General features: G+C 41.8%; 1 protein-coding gene across 1 annotated transcript in view; it reads right to left on the minus strand.

The window, feature by feature from the left end:
• Window positions 1-22,366, minus strand: part of LOC108701637 (coronin-7) — a 100,622-nt gene that overhangs the window by 62,932 nt on the left and 15,324 nt on the right. Inside the window, exons 8-9 of the mRNA XM_018236541.2 lie at window positions 3,705-3,791; window positions 2,687-2,769 (exon numbers count right to left, since the gene is read on the minus strand). Coding sequence (XP_018092030.1) covers window positions 2,687-2,769; window positions 3,705-3,791 — 170 coding nt within the window. The remainder of the gene's footprint in view (window positions 1-2,686; window positions 2,770-3,704; window positions 3,792-22,366) is intronic.

A 22,366-nucleotide genomic window follows, 5' to 3' on the forward strand; every position in this document is an offset into this window, starting at 1 on the left:
TCAGTTACTTACAACAGGACCAGATGATACAATTGCATGAAAGCTGATAAAAAAGACGGCAGTATTAAAACAGGATCTATCATCCCGATGGCCTAATAGCAAATTAGCCATTTCTATTAAAGCAAATCTATACCCCACAAATGAATACTTGAGCACCAGACAATTGATATCAAATTTAGTGGTATATTAAAGAATCTTATCAAACTGGTATATATATTTAAGTAAATATTGCCCCTTTTACATCTCTTGCCTTGAACCCCCATTTAGGGATGGTCTTTATGCTGCCCCAGATGATCACCTGACCAGAAATACTACAGCTCTAAGGGGCATATTTATCAAGGGTCGAATTTCGAAATTCAAAAAGACCAAACGAAATTAAGTCAGAGTTTGTTTTTTTTTGGTAGAATAGGTCGGATTTCGTTCGAATAGGTCCGTATTCGGCAGAATTCAAATTGTACGAATCAAAGGAATAGCGCATCAATCGAATTCGATTCGAAGTCCAACTCCAAATAGGTTCTAGGAGGTCCCCCATAGGCTAAAACAGCAATTCGGCAGGTTTTAGACGGCGAATGGCGGAAGTCGAATTTTTAAAGAGACAGTACATGATAAATTTCTATTTTTGAATTTTTTTCAAATTCGAATCGAATTTGGACTATTCCCTAGTCGAAGTACACAAAAATAGCTCAAAATTCTAATTTTTGACATTCGAAAATTTACCTCGACCTTTGATATATCTGCCCCTAACTGTAACAGGAAGAAGTGTGGAAGCAAAAGACAGAAATCGGTCTGTTAATTGGCTCATGTGACCTAACAAGTACAGTTTGTTTGGTTTGTTTGTGTGCAACGTGAAACAAATGATCCCAGGGGACGGCCCTTATTTTTTAAAATGCCAATTTCCTATTTAGGATTACCCAATGGCACATACTACAAAAAAAGTATATTATGAAAATGGCTTATTTACATGAAGCAGGATTTTACATATGAGCTGTTTTATGCAATATCTTTTTATAGAGACCTACATTGTTTGAGGGGTATAGTTTTCCTTTAAAGCAGTCCCAGATACCTACCAAGCAAGTCTTCAAAAATGGGGGGCAGAGGTGATATCACTGTAAGGGGCTTGTAGTGATGTACTATGATGGAGCCGCACACACACAATAATATGCAGTCAGGGAGCTTACTCCATTTATTGAGTCACCAAGATATCAACTTTTTGGGGGTAAAACCCTCCCTTCATACCCCTGAAACGTGTCCTTGGTGACCCAATAAATGGAGTAAGCTTCCCAACTACATATTATTGTGTGTATGCAGCTCCATCATAGTACATCACTACAAGTTCCTGACCTTGGACGGCCAGATGGACAACCTGCACCACAAGTGCAGTATAATGTTGAAAGAAGGGTATGCGGTGAATTCTACTGTATCCCTACATTATTCCTGGATCCATAAAAAGCCACAGTAAATTCTGTTCATAACAAATACAGGGAGATCCAAATGTCCTACTGATTCAGAACCGCTGCTGCTAAAGATCACTCCAGGCTGTTATATTGCAAATGTCACTTGCTTCATGTTAGTTGTTTGGATATGTTGACATTGGTAAACTAATGGCGTTTATAAGTGTTTCTTAATTTTCCAATTTAGAGGTCATTGTTTTTGAGGAACAAGGAAATCTTAAAGGAGAAGCAAACCCTAAAGTTAAAAAAAACCCCTACCCTACATAGACCCCCTCCTAGAGTCCTGCGCGGGTCCATTTTTTGGGACCCGAACCCGACCCGTACCCGCTACCTGCAATCCGCACCCGCAACCCGCATTCTTACCCTCTTGGACCCGCAACCCGACCCGCAAGTACCTTCTCTGCAACCCGGACCCGCTGACCATCAAGAATCAGGAAGTGCTGTCATTATAAACCGGAAGTGACATAATCGGAAGTAGATATGATCAGAAAAAAGGGGGTAAAACCGAAAGTGCTGTCATTGTGTGCCGGAAATGACATCATCGGAAGTGGGCGTGACCAGAAAAAAGGAGCAAATATTGATATTGAGAAGACCCGCAGCCCGACCTGCAACCCGCAGAACCGCCGACCCGCGGGTATACCCGCACCTTGAGCTTCAACGAAAAACCTGCATGGTACTGCAGGTTTTTGCGGGTAACCCGCGGGTACCCGACCCGCTGCAGGACTCTACCCCCTCCCTCCAGCCTAATTGTTATCCCGGGCAAATGCCCCTAATTCTTTACTTACCCCTCTGTGCATATTCTGTGCAGCGGAGTTCCCAGGCGCCATCTTCTTCTCTTTGGTAATCTTCGGAATGAGACCGGTGTAGCGGTGCATGCGCAGTTGGAGCAATTTTCTGTTTTTCAACAATTGCACATGCGCTGAAACTCACGAAAATTTCAGAAGCGTCGGTCTCATTCCTATTACCGAAGTGGCTGAAGATGGCACCCGTGAACTCTGATGCCTGAATCTGCACCAAGGGGTAAGTAAAAACCTAACACTTAGGCTGGGAGGAGGAGGGTCTATGTATGGCAGGGGGGTAGAGGTATTTTAACTTTTGGGTTTGCTTCCCCTTTAAGAGGGATGTTAAAGGACAAAGAAAGTTTACAATTACTCAGACTCCCATTTCCCCAACAATAAAATTGCTTGTTTTTAACGCAAGGTCAGTTATGGATTCTAGGGAAAACAGATTCCTACCCAGACGAAGCATCCAGAGTGAAGGAGGTCAATGGCCGGCTGAAGCTGCGTATGTCCCAAAGCAGAAGTTCTCTCTCCCTGACCTGGAGTGTATGAGGATCACAACAAAAGGGTGAGAAAATATCAAGAAGAAAATAACAATGATAACAAGGAAAACCAAACGGAGAGAAATGATAAAGTTGAACAGAATGGATGAGAGAAAGAGTTTGCTCTTCTATAGAGCACTATTGCTCCCATTAAATTGTATACTACTGGTTGTCAGACTTTTCTGGTTAAAGCCCCCATTGGAGGTTTGTCCTTAGGTCAAGACCTAAAGAACATATTGGTGTAGAAGTCACTTAGCAATAGTACCAATTAGGGATGCATCTAATCCACTATTAGGGATTCAGCCAAATCCCCAAATCCTTCGTGAAAGATTCAGCCAAACACCAAACCAAAGCCTAATTTGCATGTTTAAGGGAAAGAAAAAGTGGGGAAAAAAGATTTTATTTCCTTGTTTTGTGGCGAAAAATCACGTAATTTCCCTTCCAGGATTTGGTTTGGCCAGGCACAAGGATTTTAACAAATCCTGGATTCGGTGCATCACTAGTATCAATAATAAATAGGGCAGCAAATAAGTGTTCACACAAGTCTGAACCTAAATGGCCTTTAAGCTGGACTTCCAGGCAGTACCGGACTGAGAATTAAAATAGGCCCTGGCATTTCAGGTACACAGAGGCCCAATCAGCCCACATAGAGGCCCAAACAGCCCCCATCAGCCCACTAAATAGTGACTTTCTATGGGACCTTATAGCAGCCCCTCTGGCATTTGCCAGAACCCACAGATTGCCAGTCCGGGCCTGCTTCCAGGTGCATCTAATAGAGCAAACAGGCATTCTCCTCATATCAAACTCTAACTGGCATTCAGGCTCAGTGCCCCTCACCATTGCTCCACTCACCCCGGGCATAGTCACAATGTAGCACATAGTCACAATGTAGCACATAGCACATAGTCACAATGTAGCACTCAGGAGCTCACCTGGTTAAATCCAGAGGTTAGCAAGTGGTTACTAGAGTTGGTCCATTGCACCCGAGAGTCTTTGTTGCTGTCGTGCCCTTGTGTGTTCTGAAATAAAAAAAGAAGAGAATGAAGTCAAGAATGACAACGCATTTTGGGTAATGCTGACCCCAAATTAGTCACTGTCCATGTGCATGACCTTATACTAGAAACCAAAAGTCTGGGATTCCCCCCTTACAGCTTAAGTAAACCTTTTAAATAAGCGAATGTAAAATTAATGCGGGTGCTTTTCTAAGCACTTTTGCAATGTACATTCATTATTTATTTTTTCATTTATTTAAATTCCAAGATATTAAGGGATACATGTACTGTTAATATGAATGAATTGTATTAAAACAGCACCACCTGCTGGTCATTTTCCATCTATACTGACCACCAAGTAGTCAAGGAAGTTGTCAAGAGAAAGAAAGAGGCTGCTCTGATGTTCTTCTGCTTAGGAAAAAAATTAGAAACCTTTCGCAAATCTTTCCTAATCAGAAGAACATCAGCGCAGCCTCTTTCTCTCTACTGACAACTTCCTTGACTACTTGGTGGTCAGTATAGATGGAAAATGACCAGCAGGTGGCGCTGTTTTAATAAAATTCATTCATATCAACAGTACATGTAGCCCTTAATATCTTGGAATTAAAAATAAATAAATAATAAATGTACATTACGAAAGTGCTTAGAATAGCCCCCTCATTCATTTTACATTCACTTATTTTAAAGGTTTACTTATCCTTTAAACAACAGCAAGATTCTTGTTTTAAATATTACAGGACTAGAATATAGTAATGGGGTTCAGCAGAAACTGCACATGTCATTTCAGTTGTTTGTAGTTATAAATGGAGTCACCCTGAGGCTGGTCATGCAATGTTGAAATACTAAATATCTGTATGGTTTCATTCCCCTTTATTAACTATATCACACAGTAGAGTAGGAAGGAATTACACTGACAGTAAAGAACATTCTCTTTCTACATAATTGTATGTATACACGAGAGGACAAAACCATAGTAATAATAATAATAATGGAGATACGCATGAAAGGCAATGCTGACAGCCCAGTCAATATATGATCACTTAACAGTGGATTCTGGCTTTCTGTCCACACCCTCACCCCCCATGTTTACAAATCCTAATTAAAGAAGCAGCCCACCATTAATCATGATAAGGGGGGGTTTACCTTTAAGTTAACTTTACTATGTTATCGAATGGCTAATTCTAAGCAACTTTTCAATTGGCCTTCATTTTTTCTTCTTTTTATAGTTTTTGCATTATTTGCCTTCTTCTTCTGACTCTTTCCAGCTTTCAAATGGGGGTCACTGACCCCATCTAAAAAAAACAAATGCCCTGTAAGGCTACAAATGTGTTATTAGTGCTGCTTTTTATTACTTATCTTTCTATTCAAACCTCTCCTATTCACATTCCAGTCTCTTATACAAATCAAGACATGGTTGCTAGGTTAATTTTGACCCTAGCAACTAGATTAATGAAACTGCAAACTGGAGAGCTGCTGAATAAAAAGCTAAATAACTCAAAAAACCACAAATAATAAAAAATTAAAACCAATTGTCTCAGAATATCACTCTCTACGTCATACTAAAAGTTAATTTAAAGCTTAAGAACCCCTTTAATGTTGCCTGACGGGCAGGGTCGGACTGGGGGGCCCGGGGCCCTCCGGGACCGCTGTCTAGGGCCCCCTCTGGCCCCCCTACTGTAAGGCGCCAATCGGGCCACACGCATGAATGCGCATCCAGCGCGATGCGTGAACAGTGGCGTGCATGTGCAGACGACGCTGCGCGGTGCCGAAAGAATTTTTTTTTTTTTAGCATTCCTATGTCAAAATAGGGGTCTGGCCCGGCGGGGGCCAGTCCGACACTGCTGACGGGACATAAAACAAAAATCAGACCAACCTTGAGTTGTCTGCATTAATATTAATGTTTTATACTAAAAGAGAATTACATGTCTAGTGGCTGTTCATCCAAGATCTTATACTACTACTACGGAATGTTAGTGGATCCTGACAACACAATATGCCTGCATACATAAATATTCAACTTAAGTTTATAATAAAAGCATGTGTGCCAGGGAACAGTTTATAAACACAAGTATGTGTGTGCCTGGTGCAAGAATAATAAATCCCACACATGATGGGTGTGTATTCATCTTGACAAATAAACAAACGATCCCTGTGATGTATTGAGGATGATACGAACCTGCACAGCCCATAGTGCTCAAACTGACGGTCTGAAATTGTGAACTGCAAAAAGGGAAAATTCGGTATGGGCAGAGTTTGGGCATATTTTGGGAGTTTGGTGGAGTTTTTAGGAACAGTTTATTTGTACTTAATCTTTTAATATAATAATATAATAATGAGAAGGACAGTAGTATGGGGCTCCATTATTTCTTTTTCTTTTTTTTGTTGAATTTGGTTTTATTAGAATAACTATCACAGTACAGATCAAGGCAATGTTGCAGAATGTGCAGTGAATAGTGTTAAGTAATAATAAGTTAGTATAGATATGGGTACATATAATTCATGAGAAGTGTAGCGTAGAGAGGGGTGTGTGTATGGATGCTGGGTTTTCATTTGGAGGGGTTGAACTTGATGGACTTTGTCTTTTTTCAACCCAATTTAACTATGTAACTATGTGTATGGAGGGGTCAGTGTGTATGGATGCTGGGTTTCATGTGGAGGGGTTTAACTATGGACTTTGGTCTTTTTTCAACCTAATTCAACTATTTAACTATATTAAAACCTTAAGGGAGAGTGGTTCACCTTTCCGTTAACATTTATTATGTTATAGAATGGCTTATTCTAAGCAACATTTCAGTTGGTCTCAATTATTTATTTTTTACAGTTGTTTAATTATTTGTCTTCTTCTGACTCTTTCCAGCTTTCAAATATGGGTCACTGACCCCATCTTAAAATCAAATACCAAATGTATTGTTATTGCTACTCCTTTTCTACTTCAGGCCTCTCCTATTCATATTCCAGTCTCCTATTCAAATCAATGAATTGTTGCTAGGGTAATTTGGACCCTAGAAACCAGACTGCTGAAATAAAAACTGGAGAGCTGCTGAATAAAAAGCTAAATAACTCAAAAAACACAAATAATAAAAAATGAAAACCAATTGCAAATTGTCTCAGAATATCACTCTCTACATCATGCTAAGGGGCACATTTACTAAGGGTCGAAGTAATTTTTTGGTACTTCGATCATCGAATAGGCCAAATTCGACTTTGATTCGAATTTAAAAACTTTGAATATTCGACCATTCGAAAATCGAAGTACTGTCTCTTTAAAAAACTTCGACTTCGACACTTCGCCACCTTAATCCTGCCGAATTGCTATGTTAGCCTATGGGGACGTCCTAGAACCTATAGCCAGTATTTGGCTAAGTTTTGAGAAGTCAAAGGATTTTTTTGTAAAATCGTACGATCGTACGATTAAATTGTTCGAATAGTTAAATTTGAAGTACGATCGAAATACGATCATAATACGATCGAACATTCTGAAAAATCCTTCAACTTCGAATGTCGGACTAGCCTATTCTATGGTCGAATTTCGAAGTTTTTTTCACTTCGAAATTCGACCCTTGATAAATCTGCCCCCAGAAGGTAACTCAAAGGTGAACAACCCCTTTAACATGGTGTGCAAACATCCACACTGGCGCATAACAAACTTAGCCAAAGTAAATAAAGTTTCCCGTTGGAAGCCATACAGTTTGCGTGGTATTATTTTAAATTGGCAGTTTAGGAACTGGTGTTAAAGGGGTGGGGCTCCTGTAGGGAGCTGGTGTGATTTAGGTGATGGGGCAGTTAGTTAGCATAGACCATCTAGCAGACACTTCTCTTGGTATACACAAATTTATATGTAGGTAGGGCGTAGTCAATTTGGAAATTTTAGGGGGGTCTTCTTCTTTCCATTTGATGTATGATTAGAATGGATATTACAAAGATATGTCACCTTTAAGTTAACCTTTATTATGATGCAGAGAGTGATATTCTGATACGATTTGTAATCGGTTTACATTTTGTATTATTTGTGGTTTTTGAGTTATTTAGCTTTTTATTCAGCAGCTCTCCAGTTTGCAGTTTCAGCAATCTGGCTGCTAGGGTCCAAATGACCCCAGCAACCATGCACTGATTTGAATTAGAGACAGGAATATGAATAGGAGAGGCCTGAATAGAAAGATGAATAATAAAACGTAGCAATGACAATACATTTGTAGCCTTACAGAGCATTTGTTTTTACATGGGGTCAGTGACCCCCAATTCAAAGCTAGAAAGAGTCATAAGAAGAAGGCAAATAATAAAAATGTGCAATTCTATAACAAGCTTAAAGTTAACGTAATGGTGAATCACCCCTTTAATGTTCTTTCCACTTCAGCTGGAACTCAGACACTTGGTTAAGCAGAGCCTTCTCCAAATCTAATTGAATAGACTCATCAGTTACATTGCAGATAAAGTTCAATAATACTGAATCTCAGAGCAAAGTCAGACCATATCCATAAAGTGTGCAAGGACTGACGGCAATGAAGGTATTTCGTTTCTCAATGTGGAGTAACTTATGCCTATATTGTTATTGCTACTTTTTATTACTCATCTTTATATTCAAGTCTCTCCTATTCATATTCCAGTCTTTTATTCAAATCAATGCATGGTTGCTAGGGTAATGTGGACCCAAGCAACCAGATTTCTGTATTTCCAAACTAGAGAGCTGCTGAATAAAACCCTAAATAACTCAAAAACTACAAATAATAATATAAATAAAAAACACAAAGGTGAACAAGTGCAAGTGTCCATACCGCCTATGATAATGTAGGAATGTCTTTCCACCATGGCTCTATGAGACCAGGCATTTTAGCTAAAATTAGATGGCCATAAATTGCAGGCAGTAAAATTGGGATGAGTTGGGAAGTGGGCCAAACCACCAGGATTTCCAGGGGTGGTAACCATCAGAGTAGATGAAAATTGGGTCTGTGCTTCATGTCTTCTTTGTAGAAAATGAAGGAACATTGAATTGGGGAGTTCGTATTAACATTTGAGGGTTGAGAACTCCTTCAGTCTAGATGGTGCTCCATTATTTCTAATGGTGGCCCTCTGTGGATGTGCAGATTTGAGCGTTTTCCAGCTGTCTCACCACAGCATTTCTGGCCCAAAAGTCTTCACACCTTCACAGCTGCATGTTTGCTCTTCAAGTCAACGGGAGCCACAGACGAGATATATAGTAGCACCGAAATATCTGAACTCTCCTTACTGCAGCTCAAGGGAGAAATTCTGGGCAACATTATGAAGATTCCAACAAATAAATACAGCCAATCAGAAACATAGAAAATAAGAGGAGCTGATGGTGATGCAGAGTTGCCAGGATACAATATGTTAATGCAGTTTTATGCACCTCGCTGTGCCATGATAACTGAGCCTCAGGGGCTTGTCCTGCAAGACTGATCAGACAGATGTACTACAGACTGTGTAGATGGGCCTTGGGGCTAAGTGCAAGGTACTGACATGTTCCTTCCCCTCAATTTATATATATGCGACTGTATGCATGTTCCGAAGCGGGTGGGATGGGATCTGCCTGTTACTATTTATAGGCTTCACCCCAGCTCGGCCAGCACTTCCCATGACCCCGATCCCTACAATCCCACACACTTCCTGCAGTCAGAGCGGGGACACAAAACACTCCCTGTGTGTCATTTTATTGTAACACGTATCAAATGGGGGGGAGGCTTCAGGATTCTCTAGTCAGGGGGAAAAAGTCAACCCGAAGGGGTTGAATTCTCCTTCAAGTTCTTTACAGACTGGCTCATTAGGTAATGGCTTTCAAATGGGGTGCCACTTCCATACTGGACGTTTCGGTTCATTTACACCAGGCTGCAGCATGGAGTCTGTACAACTAGATTCCCTGGTCCCATTCCTAATGTATACAGCTGCCTTTCATTTCTCATGCAGGGGCTGTCATATATGGTGCCCTCCAGCCTCAGAAAGACCTTTAGCGGCCAGTAGTACGATATTCGTTCTTGTACTTCTGCTTAATTTAGAGGGCTGGACTTTTGACACTCCTGCCCCACCGTACCCCTCAGTTGTCAAGCCACTGGATTTTTTTTTAGCATATATAATTAGTGCCACAGGCAGTTCATAGCAATTACATAGCTACACCAAAAGGGTAACATACCCTTCTATTGATGTACATAGTTGGATAAGACGTGCAGCATGTGGTGGTGGTGGTGGTGGCGGCCTTTTAACCCAATATATTATGCACTCTTTCTTATAAGGCAGACTGGGGTTCATTTAGGGCCTAAATCGCTAGTTAGCTACCTCGGAAGGGATAACGGTGTCAGGCTGAATGGTAGGCCCCGGCACATTTTCACCTCACCAAATCTGCAAAAAGTTTGCACACCCCTGCTGTAAACTGTTATAAATTGATACATTTAGTTGCGACCTTTCGTATCTTTGTCCCTGCTGAGCAGAATCTCTGGGTTTCATTAAAGGCAGCTGTTAGAATTGATACAATAGTTGCTAATACTCCAGAGATGCTGCTGAGAAATGGATCAACTAAATGTTGCTAAACTGTAACAGTTCTGCACCTGAATTACTGAGCTGCCAGACTGAAACACCAGAGACATTGAACTTTAAACTTAGTTAAAAAAAAAAAAGGAAAGTAATTGAAAAAAGTCAGTATTTCTGGAGAACACTCTGAAAACAATTGAACTGAAAAAGTGTTTGGAAGGTGAAGAACCCCTTTAAGTTTGTTCCCCACAAACTTAAAGGGATGTAGAGAGTGAAATTCTGAGACAATTTGCAATTGATTTTCATTTATTCAGCAGCTCTCAAGTTTGCAATTTCAGTAATCTGGTTGCTAGAGTTCAAATTACCCTAGCAACCATGCACTGATTTGAATAAGAGACTGGAATATAAATAGGAGAGGCCTGAATAGAAAGATGACGAATAAGTAGCATTAACTATACATTTTGGAGCCTTACAGAGCATTGTTTTTTGGTGAACCACTCATTTAAGTTAACTTTGAATATGTTATAGAATGGCTAATTCTAAGAAAATTTTCAATTGGACTTTTTGTTATTTGCCTTCTTCATCGGACTTTTTCCAGCTATCAAATGGGGGTCAGTGACCCCATCTAAAAACAAATGCTCTGTAAGACTACTGAATAAAAAGCCAAATAAATCAAAAACCACAAATAATAAACAAATAAAACCAATTGCAAATTGTCTCAGAATATCCATCTCTACATCATACTAAAAGTTAACTCAAAGATGAACACCCCTTTAAGTTTGTTCCTCACTTAACTGGTAATGTTTGTGACTCATGAACATACAGTTCATATACTACTATCTGCAGTATAGAATAAACTCAACAAATGTGGTTGGGGGGCAGGTGTACAAGGCCTGATTTTGTTGTGCCCCTTGGCTACGGGGCACCCTTGCCTTCCTCCTGCTTGCAACACACATGCCACTTTCACACCCGGGTGCAGCACCTTTCTCGCTATTACTAGTAGTTATGTGTGTTCCAACAACAATGCAGCCCATAAAAACTTACTGACCTTGGCCCAGACCTTTGTGGCCTTCCCACCAATCCAGGATCTGTGCCAGCAATGAAAACCATACGACAAAGTTGCATGAACTGGATCCTTCCCTCACATATATACCTGTCTATATATCAGTTTATTAACTTACTGTCTGACACATTTTGCATAATGAAAGAAAGAAGGAGAGAGAACATCAGCCAGGCTGACAGCACCAAGCCAATTGTAGTGGTTTTTTTAGCACATTTTTTAAGATTCTTAAGCTGGCCATACACAGGCCCGATAAAAGCTGCTGACAGACCTTGTCGGCAGCTTATTGGCCCATGTGTGGGGCCCTCCGATGGGCTTCCCCGATCAATATCTGGCGAAAGTCGGTCAGATGTCGATCGGCAGGGTTAAAAATCCCATAGGATAGCGTTTGTTGATGCAGTACCGCGAATTGAGCACCCATATTGCCTGCATTCGGATCCCATATTTGGACCCTAGGGCACGATCGGATCAGCCCGATATTGTCCACCTCAATGTGGGCATATCGGGGAGAGATTCGCTTGTTTGGCAAAATCGCCAAATAAACTGATCTCTACGTGTATGGCCACCTTAAGATTAATGTTACTCACAGGTTTGACAAAAAAAATTGTAAACCCGCTACACCTGCATGGCCACACCAATGACAAGTCCCTTTTGCCTTTGGGGGCAGTCAGGCCACCCACATCCTGGAGCTTCAAAGAGTCACGTGATACCACTAAGCACCAATTATAACTGATGCCATCACTAAGCACTTTTTATAAGGCTGATATCAGACATGTTATTGTATATTAGACAGAAGGGGAACCTGGAAGCTTCCCAGCAAACAGCATCCATGCATTACTTAGGTTCATTGTCATCCTTTCTGTCCACATGGCCCACTTCCCCTTTACAAACATAGCTGTGATATTAAAGCCCAAATATTGTTTGTAAAATTCCCAACATAAGCCCCCATAGTGCTCTCTTCATTTTACTAGATAACCCCACTGTTGACTTTGTCATGGCAACAGAGACCCTCTATCCCAAGATCTCGGTGGGGGAAACAGCAAGCAAATACGAAGGCCTTGGGAATTGGTGACTGGGACACAGCTGTGACTGTCACGGGCCCCACTGCAAACAGTTCTCCCCACACAGAACTAATATGAGAGTGTCAGAAAGTGCTGTTCCCTGTGAGTGGCTTATGAGCTGTACACAATGGTAGCCATTGCACTGCCAGGGATTCTTTCAATGCACAGGCACTACCATTGTTACCCCTAAGGAATTCAGGCATGTCCAACCTCTGTCTGTACAGACTACATGAACAGAACGACAACCATAGTAATAACTGTTTAAAGGGCTGCTTCACCTTTAAGCTAACTTTGAATGTTATAGAATGGCTAATTCTAAGCAACGTTTCAATTGACCTTAATTTTTTATTTGTTATAGTTTCTGAATTATTTGCTTACTTCTTCTTACTCTTTCCAGCTTTCAAATGGGGGTCACTGACCCCATCTAAAAAAACAAATGTCCTGTAATGCTACAAATGTGTTGTTATAGCTACTTTTTATTACTCATCTTTCTATTCAAGCCCACTCCCATTGATATTCCAGTCTCTTATTCAAATCAGTTCATGGTTGCAAGGGTAATTTGGACCCTAGCAACCACATTGCTGAAATTGCAAACTGGAGATCTGCTGAATAAAAAGCTAAATAACTAAAAAAACAAAATAAATAATAATAAATGAAAACCAATTGCAAATTGTCTCAGAATATCCCTCTCTACATCCTACTAAAAGTTAGCTCAAAGGTGGACAACCCCTTTAACTCCAATAAGCTACCCGAGCCTGAGACGGCTCCTTCTATGTCCTCCCTCCAGCGATTACCTTTTCTTGTGCCAGAGGGGGTCCGGGGGGTGGGCGCATCGCTAGTGTGAAGATTGTAATTTTTAAACTTGCCCCATTGGTGCTGCATCCCTGTCTCCAGCTCTACCCTGGCAACCATGCATTGATTTAAAATATGAATATGAAATATGGAATATGAATAGGAGAGAACCTGAACAGAAAAAATTAATTAATGACATCCATTTGAAAGCTGGAAAGAGTTTAAGACTAATTGAAAAGTTGCTTAGAAATCTAGAACGTCCTAAAAGTTAACTTAAAGGGGGGGGTGTACATTAGTGGTGGTGGCACAGTGGATCAGGTAGAGTCCAGGTTAAGCTGGGCATAGACGCAAAGATCTGATCGTACGAATCGAGGATTCGCACGATATTCAGAACGTGTGTGGAGAGTCCCGACATTTTTTGGTAGATCGGTCGTTTGTTCAATCGGACAGGTTAGAAAATTTCTGTCGGCTGCCGATAATATCTCTGCGTGTATTGCCGATTGTAGGATTTTCAGTGGGAGACTGTCACTAGCTTTGGTTGGACATAGATATCGTACGATTGCTGTCAGGAGCAGAACATTGATCTGTTCTTTAACTAATCTGACTGGTAAGACTTTGATCTGAATGGTTAGTGGCGGGTCGGGAGATGGGAAAGTCCGATCGTACGAATCATCGCCAGCATCTATGGCCAGCTTTAGGAAGGACAGGCTGGGTTCAGGTCAACTATTTGTTGACATGGCTAATACTACAGTGCAAATTGCACCTTGCCTCCGATTAAAATTCTTATAAGTTAAAAAAATATGTGGTGCCATACCCCCCGTAAGGGTTTTTTAAAAAACATAGGCACCAGGGCCCCCACCGTACAAGTTAAAAATTAAACATTTCGGCCCAAGAGAATATTTTTTTAAAAAACATTGGTGGCAGGGGCCTATAGAGTATTAAATTAATACATTGGTGGCCAGGGGTTTAATAAAATAAAAAAAACACACATTGGTGTTCAGTAGAACGGAACTTGCGGCGTCAGGACTTCCAGGTCGGCTCCTTTCATGACTTTGGAGCTTTTTTGCGGCTTCATGACTTCAATTTCGGCTCCTTTCCTGACTTTGGGTCCTTTAGCAGCTTTGGAACTTCAATTTTGGCCCCTGTCATTACTTCTGGGCTTTTTTACGGCTTCATGACTTCAATTTCGGCTCTTTTAGTGACTTTGGGTGTTTTCACGGCTCCTTTCATGGCTTTAGGTCTTTTTGCGGCTTCATGACTTCAATTTCGGCTCCTTTCGTGGCTTTGGGTGTTTTCACGGCTCCTTTCATGGCTTTGGGTCTTTTTGCGGCTTCGGGGCTTCAACGTCGGCTGTTCTGGGACTACGGAAGATGTGCCATGGCTTTGGCTCTGTCAAGGGGGCCCGGCTATTTTGAAAAGTGCAGCACAGCCGGACCCCCCCTTTAGGCCCAGTACAGTTGTACCCTCTGTGCCCCCCTGATGGCAGCCCTGTATGCACTGGCATGTTCCAGCAGTGCAGAAAGTGGCACAACTCTTTGTCACCATCAGGATGTATCATAGGGGCTCACCCTGTTCTGCTGTCACCCAGAAGAGACAGACATATGATGGGAATTTTTACAGTATGACTGAGTTAAAGGACCAGTAACTCTAAAAAATTTTGTATTAAAAAATCCATCCCCCCCCCACGAATAATAGGTCTACCCTGCATAAAGTTTATTAAAATCCATACTTTATTGAAAAAATACTGTTTGAAAACACTACTTCCTGTGTACTGCAAAACGGCGATAAGACGACTCACTCTGCAGCTCTGCGCTCTGCATCTTCCCCCTAACCCGACTTCTGCCAAAACCGGAAGCCAAGCGCTACAACTGTGACAGCAGCCAATGGAAAACCTGTTTATGTTCCATATCAGGCAAATGCATATCTTTCCTTTGTATGAGAGCACTCCTAAGACGGCATGTTTATGCCTGACCTGTTGTATATGTTATATTCTAGCTAGGTTTATTAAGCCCAGAGTCCGCAGCAGCTCCGACTATTATTAATAGTGAGTAACGCCTTCCTACCTCAGCTAATTTTCACACAGTGCAACCATTTCCCGTCACAGGAGAGGCCCCTGACATCATTCCCTCCATTCCGCGCGATTCTTCTATTTCCGTTGTTCCTGGATAGTGACTTGCCCATAGCAAACATGGCGTCTGTAGTTGGAATTGTCACGGCGTTCCGCCATTCAGAAGGGTGGTTGTCAGTGCGAGTCAGCTGAACGTAGACAGGAGGTAATAACCCGGCTGAGAGAAAGAAGACGGAGAGCTGCTCGGTGTCGGACATGGTGTGCTGTGCTGTGACGGGAAATGGTTGCACTGTGTGAAAATTAGCTGAGGTAGGAAGGCGTTACTCACTATTAATAATAGTCGGAGCTGCTGCGGACTCTGGGCTTAATAAACCTAGCTAGAATATAACATATACAACAGGTCAGGCATAAACATGCCGTCTTAGGAGTGCTCTCATACAAAGGAAAGATATGCATTTGCCTGATATGGAACATAAACAGGTTTTCCATTGGCTGCTGTCACAGTTGTAGCGCTTGGCTTCCGGTTTTGGCAGAAGTCGGGTTAGGGGGAAGATGCAGAGCGCAGAGCTGCAGAGTGAGTCGTCTTATCGCCGTTTTGCAGTACACAGGAAGTAGTGTTTTCAAACAGTATTTTTTCAATAAAGTATGGATTTTAATAAACTTTATGCAGGGTAGACCTATTATTCGTGGGGGGGGGATGGATTTTTTAATACAAAATTTTTTAGTGTTACTGGTCCTTTAATACAATGCAGTCAGTTTTATGAACAGGACCGTTTTAGGGTACGGCAGTGAGGGCAGTTTGTCTTGGGCACCCCCATTTCTCTAAACCCAGCCCTGTCTGTAAGGAAGAGAAAAAAAATTATGAACTTATGAGAAAATGACTTCGTTTAGACTGATGAGGGTTGTGCACCAAATGCGTTGAATCACTGTATCTGAGAAAAAGCAGTTGACGGTTCTTTTGTTTTTCTTCACAAAAAAAGAGCAGATTTGTATTTAGTCTCCTCGCTGGGAAGGAGACGTCATGCTTCTTGCTTGTGGCTGCAGTTGCACAACCACTTCCAACCTTTTGGGAATGTAGAAAAAAAAACGGTCTCATTTTCCAGGGAGCAAAATCTGCTGGACTTCCCCTTCATAAAGAATGATTTCTGTGTAACTTGAGTTATGGCAGCTTTGGACTCTCACCAACAGTTTGCGGTAGGGAGCAACATACCAAATGTGTGAGAAAGTGAGAGTGGGGAGGAAGGTGAATGGTAGGTGCCCTTGTGTCTGTGTATTAGGAGGAAGCCTGATGTCTGTGTATTAGGAAAGATAGGTGGTGTAGGAGGAAGGAAGATGTACATGTCCTGGATTAGGAGGAGGGGAGAGGTAGGTGCCCCGATGTCTGTGTATTATGAAGAGGAGAGAGGTAGGTGCCCGATGTCTGTGTATTAAGATAAGGGGAGAGGTAGGTGGCCTCATGTCTGTGTATTAGGAGAAGGGGAGAGGTAGGTGGCCTTATGTCTGTGTATTAAGAGAAGGGAAAAGGTAGGTGGCCTCATGTCTGTGTATTAGGAGGGGGGAGAGGTAGGTGGTCTCATGTCTGTGTATTAGGAGGAGGGGAGAGGTAGGTGGCCTTATGTCTGTGTATTAGGAGGAGGGGAGAGGTAGGTGGCCTTATGTCTGTATATTAAGAGAAGTGGAAAGGTAGGTGGTCTCATGTCTGTGTAAAAGGAGGAGGGAGGAAGTAGATGGCCTAATGTCTGTGTAAAAGGAGCAGAGTTCTCTCTGTATATAAGGTACATTTCTCTATGCACATACACAGCAATGTTAGAAGGATATAGTAGGCTGGGGGTGGGGTGAGAGCCTATATTCTTTATGGGGGGGGCTAGTTTTCTCATGAGAAGCTGTGTTTGAGTGGCTAATAGAAGCCATGTGCTGCTACATATGAGCGCCAAGGAGTAGAATTAGGCTGCAATTAAATCCTTCCCTTGACAATTAAGTTGCAGAACATTCCGCCCCAGCAGCCTTGACACTACAGCACTATATTACCCTGTACCTCTGCCTGCTCAGCAGAGAAGCACAATATCTCCCCTATCAAACCTGTACTACATAGCTGCACTATATCTCCTCTATCAGCCCCTGTACTACATAACTGTACTAGATCTCTCCCTATCAGCCTCTATACTACATAACTGTACTATATCTCCCCTATCAGCCCCTGTACTACATAACTGTACTATATCTCCCCTATCAGCCCCTGTACTACATAACTGTACTAGATCTCCCCTATCAGCCCCTGTACTACATAACTGTACTAGATCTCTCCCTATCAGCCTCTATACTACATAACTGTACTATATTTCTCCCCATCAGCCCATGTACTACATAACTTTACTATATATCTCCCTATCAGCCCCTGTACTACATAATTGTACTATATCTCCCCTATCAGCCCCTGTACTACATAACTGTACTAGATCTCTTCCCATCAGCCTCTATACTACATAACTGTACTATATCTCTCCCCATCAGCCTCTATACTACATAGCTGTACTATATCTCTCCCTATCAGCCCCTGTACTACATAACTGTACTATATCTCTCTCTATCAGCCTCTGTACTACATAACTGTACTAGATCTCTCCCCATCAGCCTCTATAATACATAACTGTACTATATCTCTCCCTATCAGCCCCTGTACTACATAGCTGTACTATATCTCTCCCTATCAGCCCCTGTACTACATAACTGTACTATATCTCTCTCTATCAGCCTCTGTACTACATAACTGTACTATATCTCTCCCGATCAGCGTCTATACTACATAGCTGTACTATATCTCTCCCTATCAGCCTCTGTACTACATAACTGTACTATATCTCTCCCTATCAGCCTCTGTACTACATAACTGTACTATATCTCTTCCTATCAGCCTTTATACTACATAGCTGTACTAGATCTCTCCCTATCAGCCTCTGTACTACATAACTGTACTATATCTCTCCCCTATCAGCCCCTGTACTACATAACTGTACTATATCTCTCCCTATCAGCCTCTGTACTACATAACTGTACTATATCTCTCCCCTATCAGCCCCTGTACTACATAACTGTACTAGATCTCTCCCCTATAAGCCCCTGTACTACATAACTGTACTAATACATCTTCTAGGCCAGGGCTGTCCAACTGGTGGCCGTGACCCCCCCCTTCTGTGGCCCCCCACATGGTGTGTCCAATTACCATATGTAAACTTTAAAAGGTATCACTACAGAGATTAACTGGCGCCTGCATTGTCTAAACCTCAAATTCAGACTCTAATCCCCTGTATTGTTTACACTTGTGACACCTCTATTGTTCACATTCTAAACCCTGTACTGTTCACACCTGAGACCCAGACTGAAAATGCCCACATTGTTCACCTGTTCACACTTTATTCAAAATGCTAATGGGGCACCAGCACTGTGTCACTGTATGTAGTACATATGAGACTGATAGCTTTCCCTGTCACCTGCTCTGTTCTGCCTTCCCTCCCTGTGTGTGCTATTCTCTACTTGCCCAGTGCTGATTGTGTGTGCCAATCTCTGCTTGCCCAGTGCTGCTTGGGTGTGCCATTTTCTGCTTGCCCAGTGCTGCTTGTGTGTGCCATTTTCTGCTTGCCCAGTGCTGCTTGTGTGTGCCATTCTCTACTTGCCCAGTGCTGCTTGTGTGTGCCATTCTTTGCTTGCCCAGTGCTGCTTGTATGTGCAGTTCTCTCCTTACTCAGGCCTGCTTGTGTGTGCCATTCTCTGCTTGCCCAGTGCTGCTTGTGTGTGAAACTCTCTCCTAGCCCTATGCTACCTGGGATGTAAGCCTATTAGGGGTTTGTTCTTGGGGTTATTAGCATTTGGAAATTGTTGTTAAGGGCCCCTAAGGTATTTAATCATGTGTTGGGGGTTGTTGTATTATCCACAGGGGAGGATGAGGCATATGGATTTAAGGGTATGTTTTAACATGACTTACATTTTTCACATGAGTGATGAGGGATTTCCCTGCAGTGAGCATTAACCATTTGATTTTTTGGTGTGCTACCACCGTTAATGTGGATATGATCTTAAAAGTTATTGTGGTAATATGGGTGTGGTTTACAGTGGGTGTGGTTTTAAAGGGGGAGTGGCCAACATTGACTTCCATTATCGGCCCTCCTCCACATAGGCCAGTAAAATTTTGGCCCTCTGTACCACAGAAGTTGGACAGCACTGTTCTAGGCAAAAGGATCCCCCCCTATAAGATATATTGGATCATTCTATAGACAATATTGATGAATCAGCGCACAGCCTCCCACCACACGTAGCAAATGCGTCAATCCTTTACCTATGGATGCACCGTCATCCCAAATATCATCTTATCGATGAGAAAAAGGAGAGCACTCTAATGCAGATTAACTGCTTGTGGTTTTCATTTATTGCAGACTGCTAGCATCCGGACTTCTGTGTTGCTTTTATAGACCCGAGCCGCCCCGCCCCACCAATGACATCACAGGCGCAACATCTATAAAAGACGAACACGGAAGACGGCATTTGACGGTGGTGGGCAGGGAGAGCAGGAGAAGAGCTCAACCCGCATCTGCCTGCAAAGAAGCGTGAGGTCAGCCTGAACCCACCCGACCTGCAGGTATCGGGTCGGCCCGCACATCACTATTGCTCCCCAATTCCTTTTAAATCTGAATGTTGCTCATGGGTAAAAAAAGGTTGGGGACCCCTGCTCTAAACTGTTACAATATTGCAACATTTAGTTGATACATTTCTCAGCAGCATCTCTGGAGTATTAGCAACTATTGTATCAATTCTAACAGCTGCCTGTAATGAAACTCAGAGATTCTGCTCAGCAGGGACAAAGATAAGAAATGTATCAACTAATGTATCAATTTAGAAGAGTTTACAGAGTCACTGACCCCCTTCCCAGAGCTGCTTCAGAAAGACATAAAAAAAGTAAAATATTAAAGCTTAAACTTCAATATTAGAAAAAATGGTCCCAAATAAATAATGGAAAGTGATTGAAAAAAATCTTTACTTCTGTGGAACTATCTGAAACCAACAGAACTGAAAAAAAGTGTTGAACCCCTTTAATAGTTTACACAAGGTAAGTAGTCACAGCAGCCTGCGGGCCGCCAGTTGGACAGCCCTGGTCTACACCATCTATTGACCACCAGGCTTCTATCAGCCTCTAATGTACAATTCAGCATCATTTCAAAAGTGTCAATAATCTAAAGGAGCTCTGAATGACTCCCCTTTATATGGAGGATGTGGAAATCTCTCTCTCTCTCTCTTTATTTAGGGACACTATGCCTAAAATCCTTGTAAAGAAAGCCAGTATTGCTCATATAAACAGTGTACAGTGAATAAAGTATCCCCTCTTGTAAAATATAAGGATATTATAAGTTACTGAGGAGTTCCATGACCATATAAAAGCATGAGGCGGAAAACGGAGTGTTTCTTTACTGAGCAGGAATTTCATGATGCTGAAGGAAAGAATGTCTCTCCTCCCTCTCGCTTTGCCCTGAATGCTGAAGGATGCTGCGCCGCCCTGTAACATCTGGAAATGGTTTCTGCGGCCAGCGCACCCATATATATATATATATATATATATATATATATAATATACACACACACAGGGAGGAGGTTGGCCAATTCTTATTCTGTAATATGTGGTGGCAGCTTTAGCTGTGCCAACAGACACATGGACCCGCTGAAGTCCTGCCAAACTTGTCCAAAAAAACGCCAACGTAGCAAACGTGGGCGGTTGTCATATTGTAGAGATAAAGGGCAAATGCTGTAATCCGCGGTGGGAGGCAGAGGTACGGCAGCACAATCTGTACAAGATAACACTGTGCATAGTATTGTATAGGAAGCATGCGGCCCACCTACGCAGCCCATTCCCATATCTGACAGCTGAAAGAACATGAAATCCTTTAGGACATTTATAGCCAAGATATTATATATGCACTAGTGAAGCACTAAATTCAGGAGCTGCTTCAGGATTTGGTGCAATCCTGGGGGTATATTTATCAAAGAGTGAAGTTAGAGATCCCCACAGCCCAATAGAGTGAAATTCCGCCACTCTCCATTCATTTCTATTGGATTTATCTATGGGTGAAAGTTCCTTAATCCTAACTACCCATCCTTAATCCTATATACGCCTTTCAAAATCCCATAGAAATGAATGGAGAGTAGCGGAATTTCACTCTAGCGGACTGTGGTCGATCTCGAACTTTACTCTTTGATAAATATGCCCCCTGGTCTCTATCACCACTGCCTTTTGTCCAGCCAGTGGATGCACCACTTTTTTAGCAAATCTCTTGATATAAAGTACACAGGTTATATATATATATATATATATATATATATATATATATATATATATATATATATATATATATATAAATATATATATATATATATATATATATATATATATATATATATATATATATATATATACACAGAATTCATTACCATCTGGTAACTAAAGAACAAGTGCAGTCTTAAATGGGAAGTTCACATTAAATATGTTATAGAGCTCCCTATTCTAAATAACTATATTTCCAGACTGCACCGCTAAAGCTATGGCCAAGGCCAGGGCCCTGGGGTACCTAAATGGCAAATACAGGCCTGAAAATGGAGTTTAAGTGCTCCCCTAACATCTGTATGGTTTCCCCCATGTGGTCCAGATGCTGAGCCTACTGTATATGCAACTGTGATCAGGGAATTTGATTATAAACTTTATAGAAATACACGGCTATAATATGCAGGGCAACTGTTGATATTCAAATTTTAATTTTAACAGGTCTTCCATGTATGACCAAGCCCTCTTTTGGAAAATAACAATACAGCAGACATCAAATGGGGTTAAAATACTTGAAATTTGGTGCCACCCTGTGGTTCCAAGCTCGCACAGCACAATGATATTCTCCGCAAACTAGAGGACATTATAGACAGATAGCCTGGGATCTTTTTTTCTCATAAAATAGATCAATGCACCAGAGGCTTTAGACTAGAAGAAAAGAACTTTCATTTGAAGCAACGTAGGTGGTTCTTCACAGTCAGGACAGTGAGGTTGTGGAATACACTGCCGGGTGATGTTGTGATGCTGATTCAGTTAATGCCTTTAAGAGTGGCTTGGCTGATT

This window comes from Xenopus laevis, chromosome 9_10L, assembly GCF_017654675.1.
Source record: "Xenopus laevis strain J_2021 chromosome 9_10L, Xenopus_laevis_v10.1, whole genome shotgun sequence".
Lineage (NCBI taxonomy): Eukaryota > Metazoa > Chordata > Amphibia > Anura > Pipidae > Xenopus > Xenopus laevis.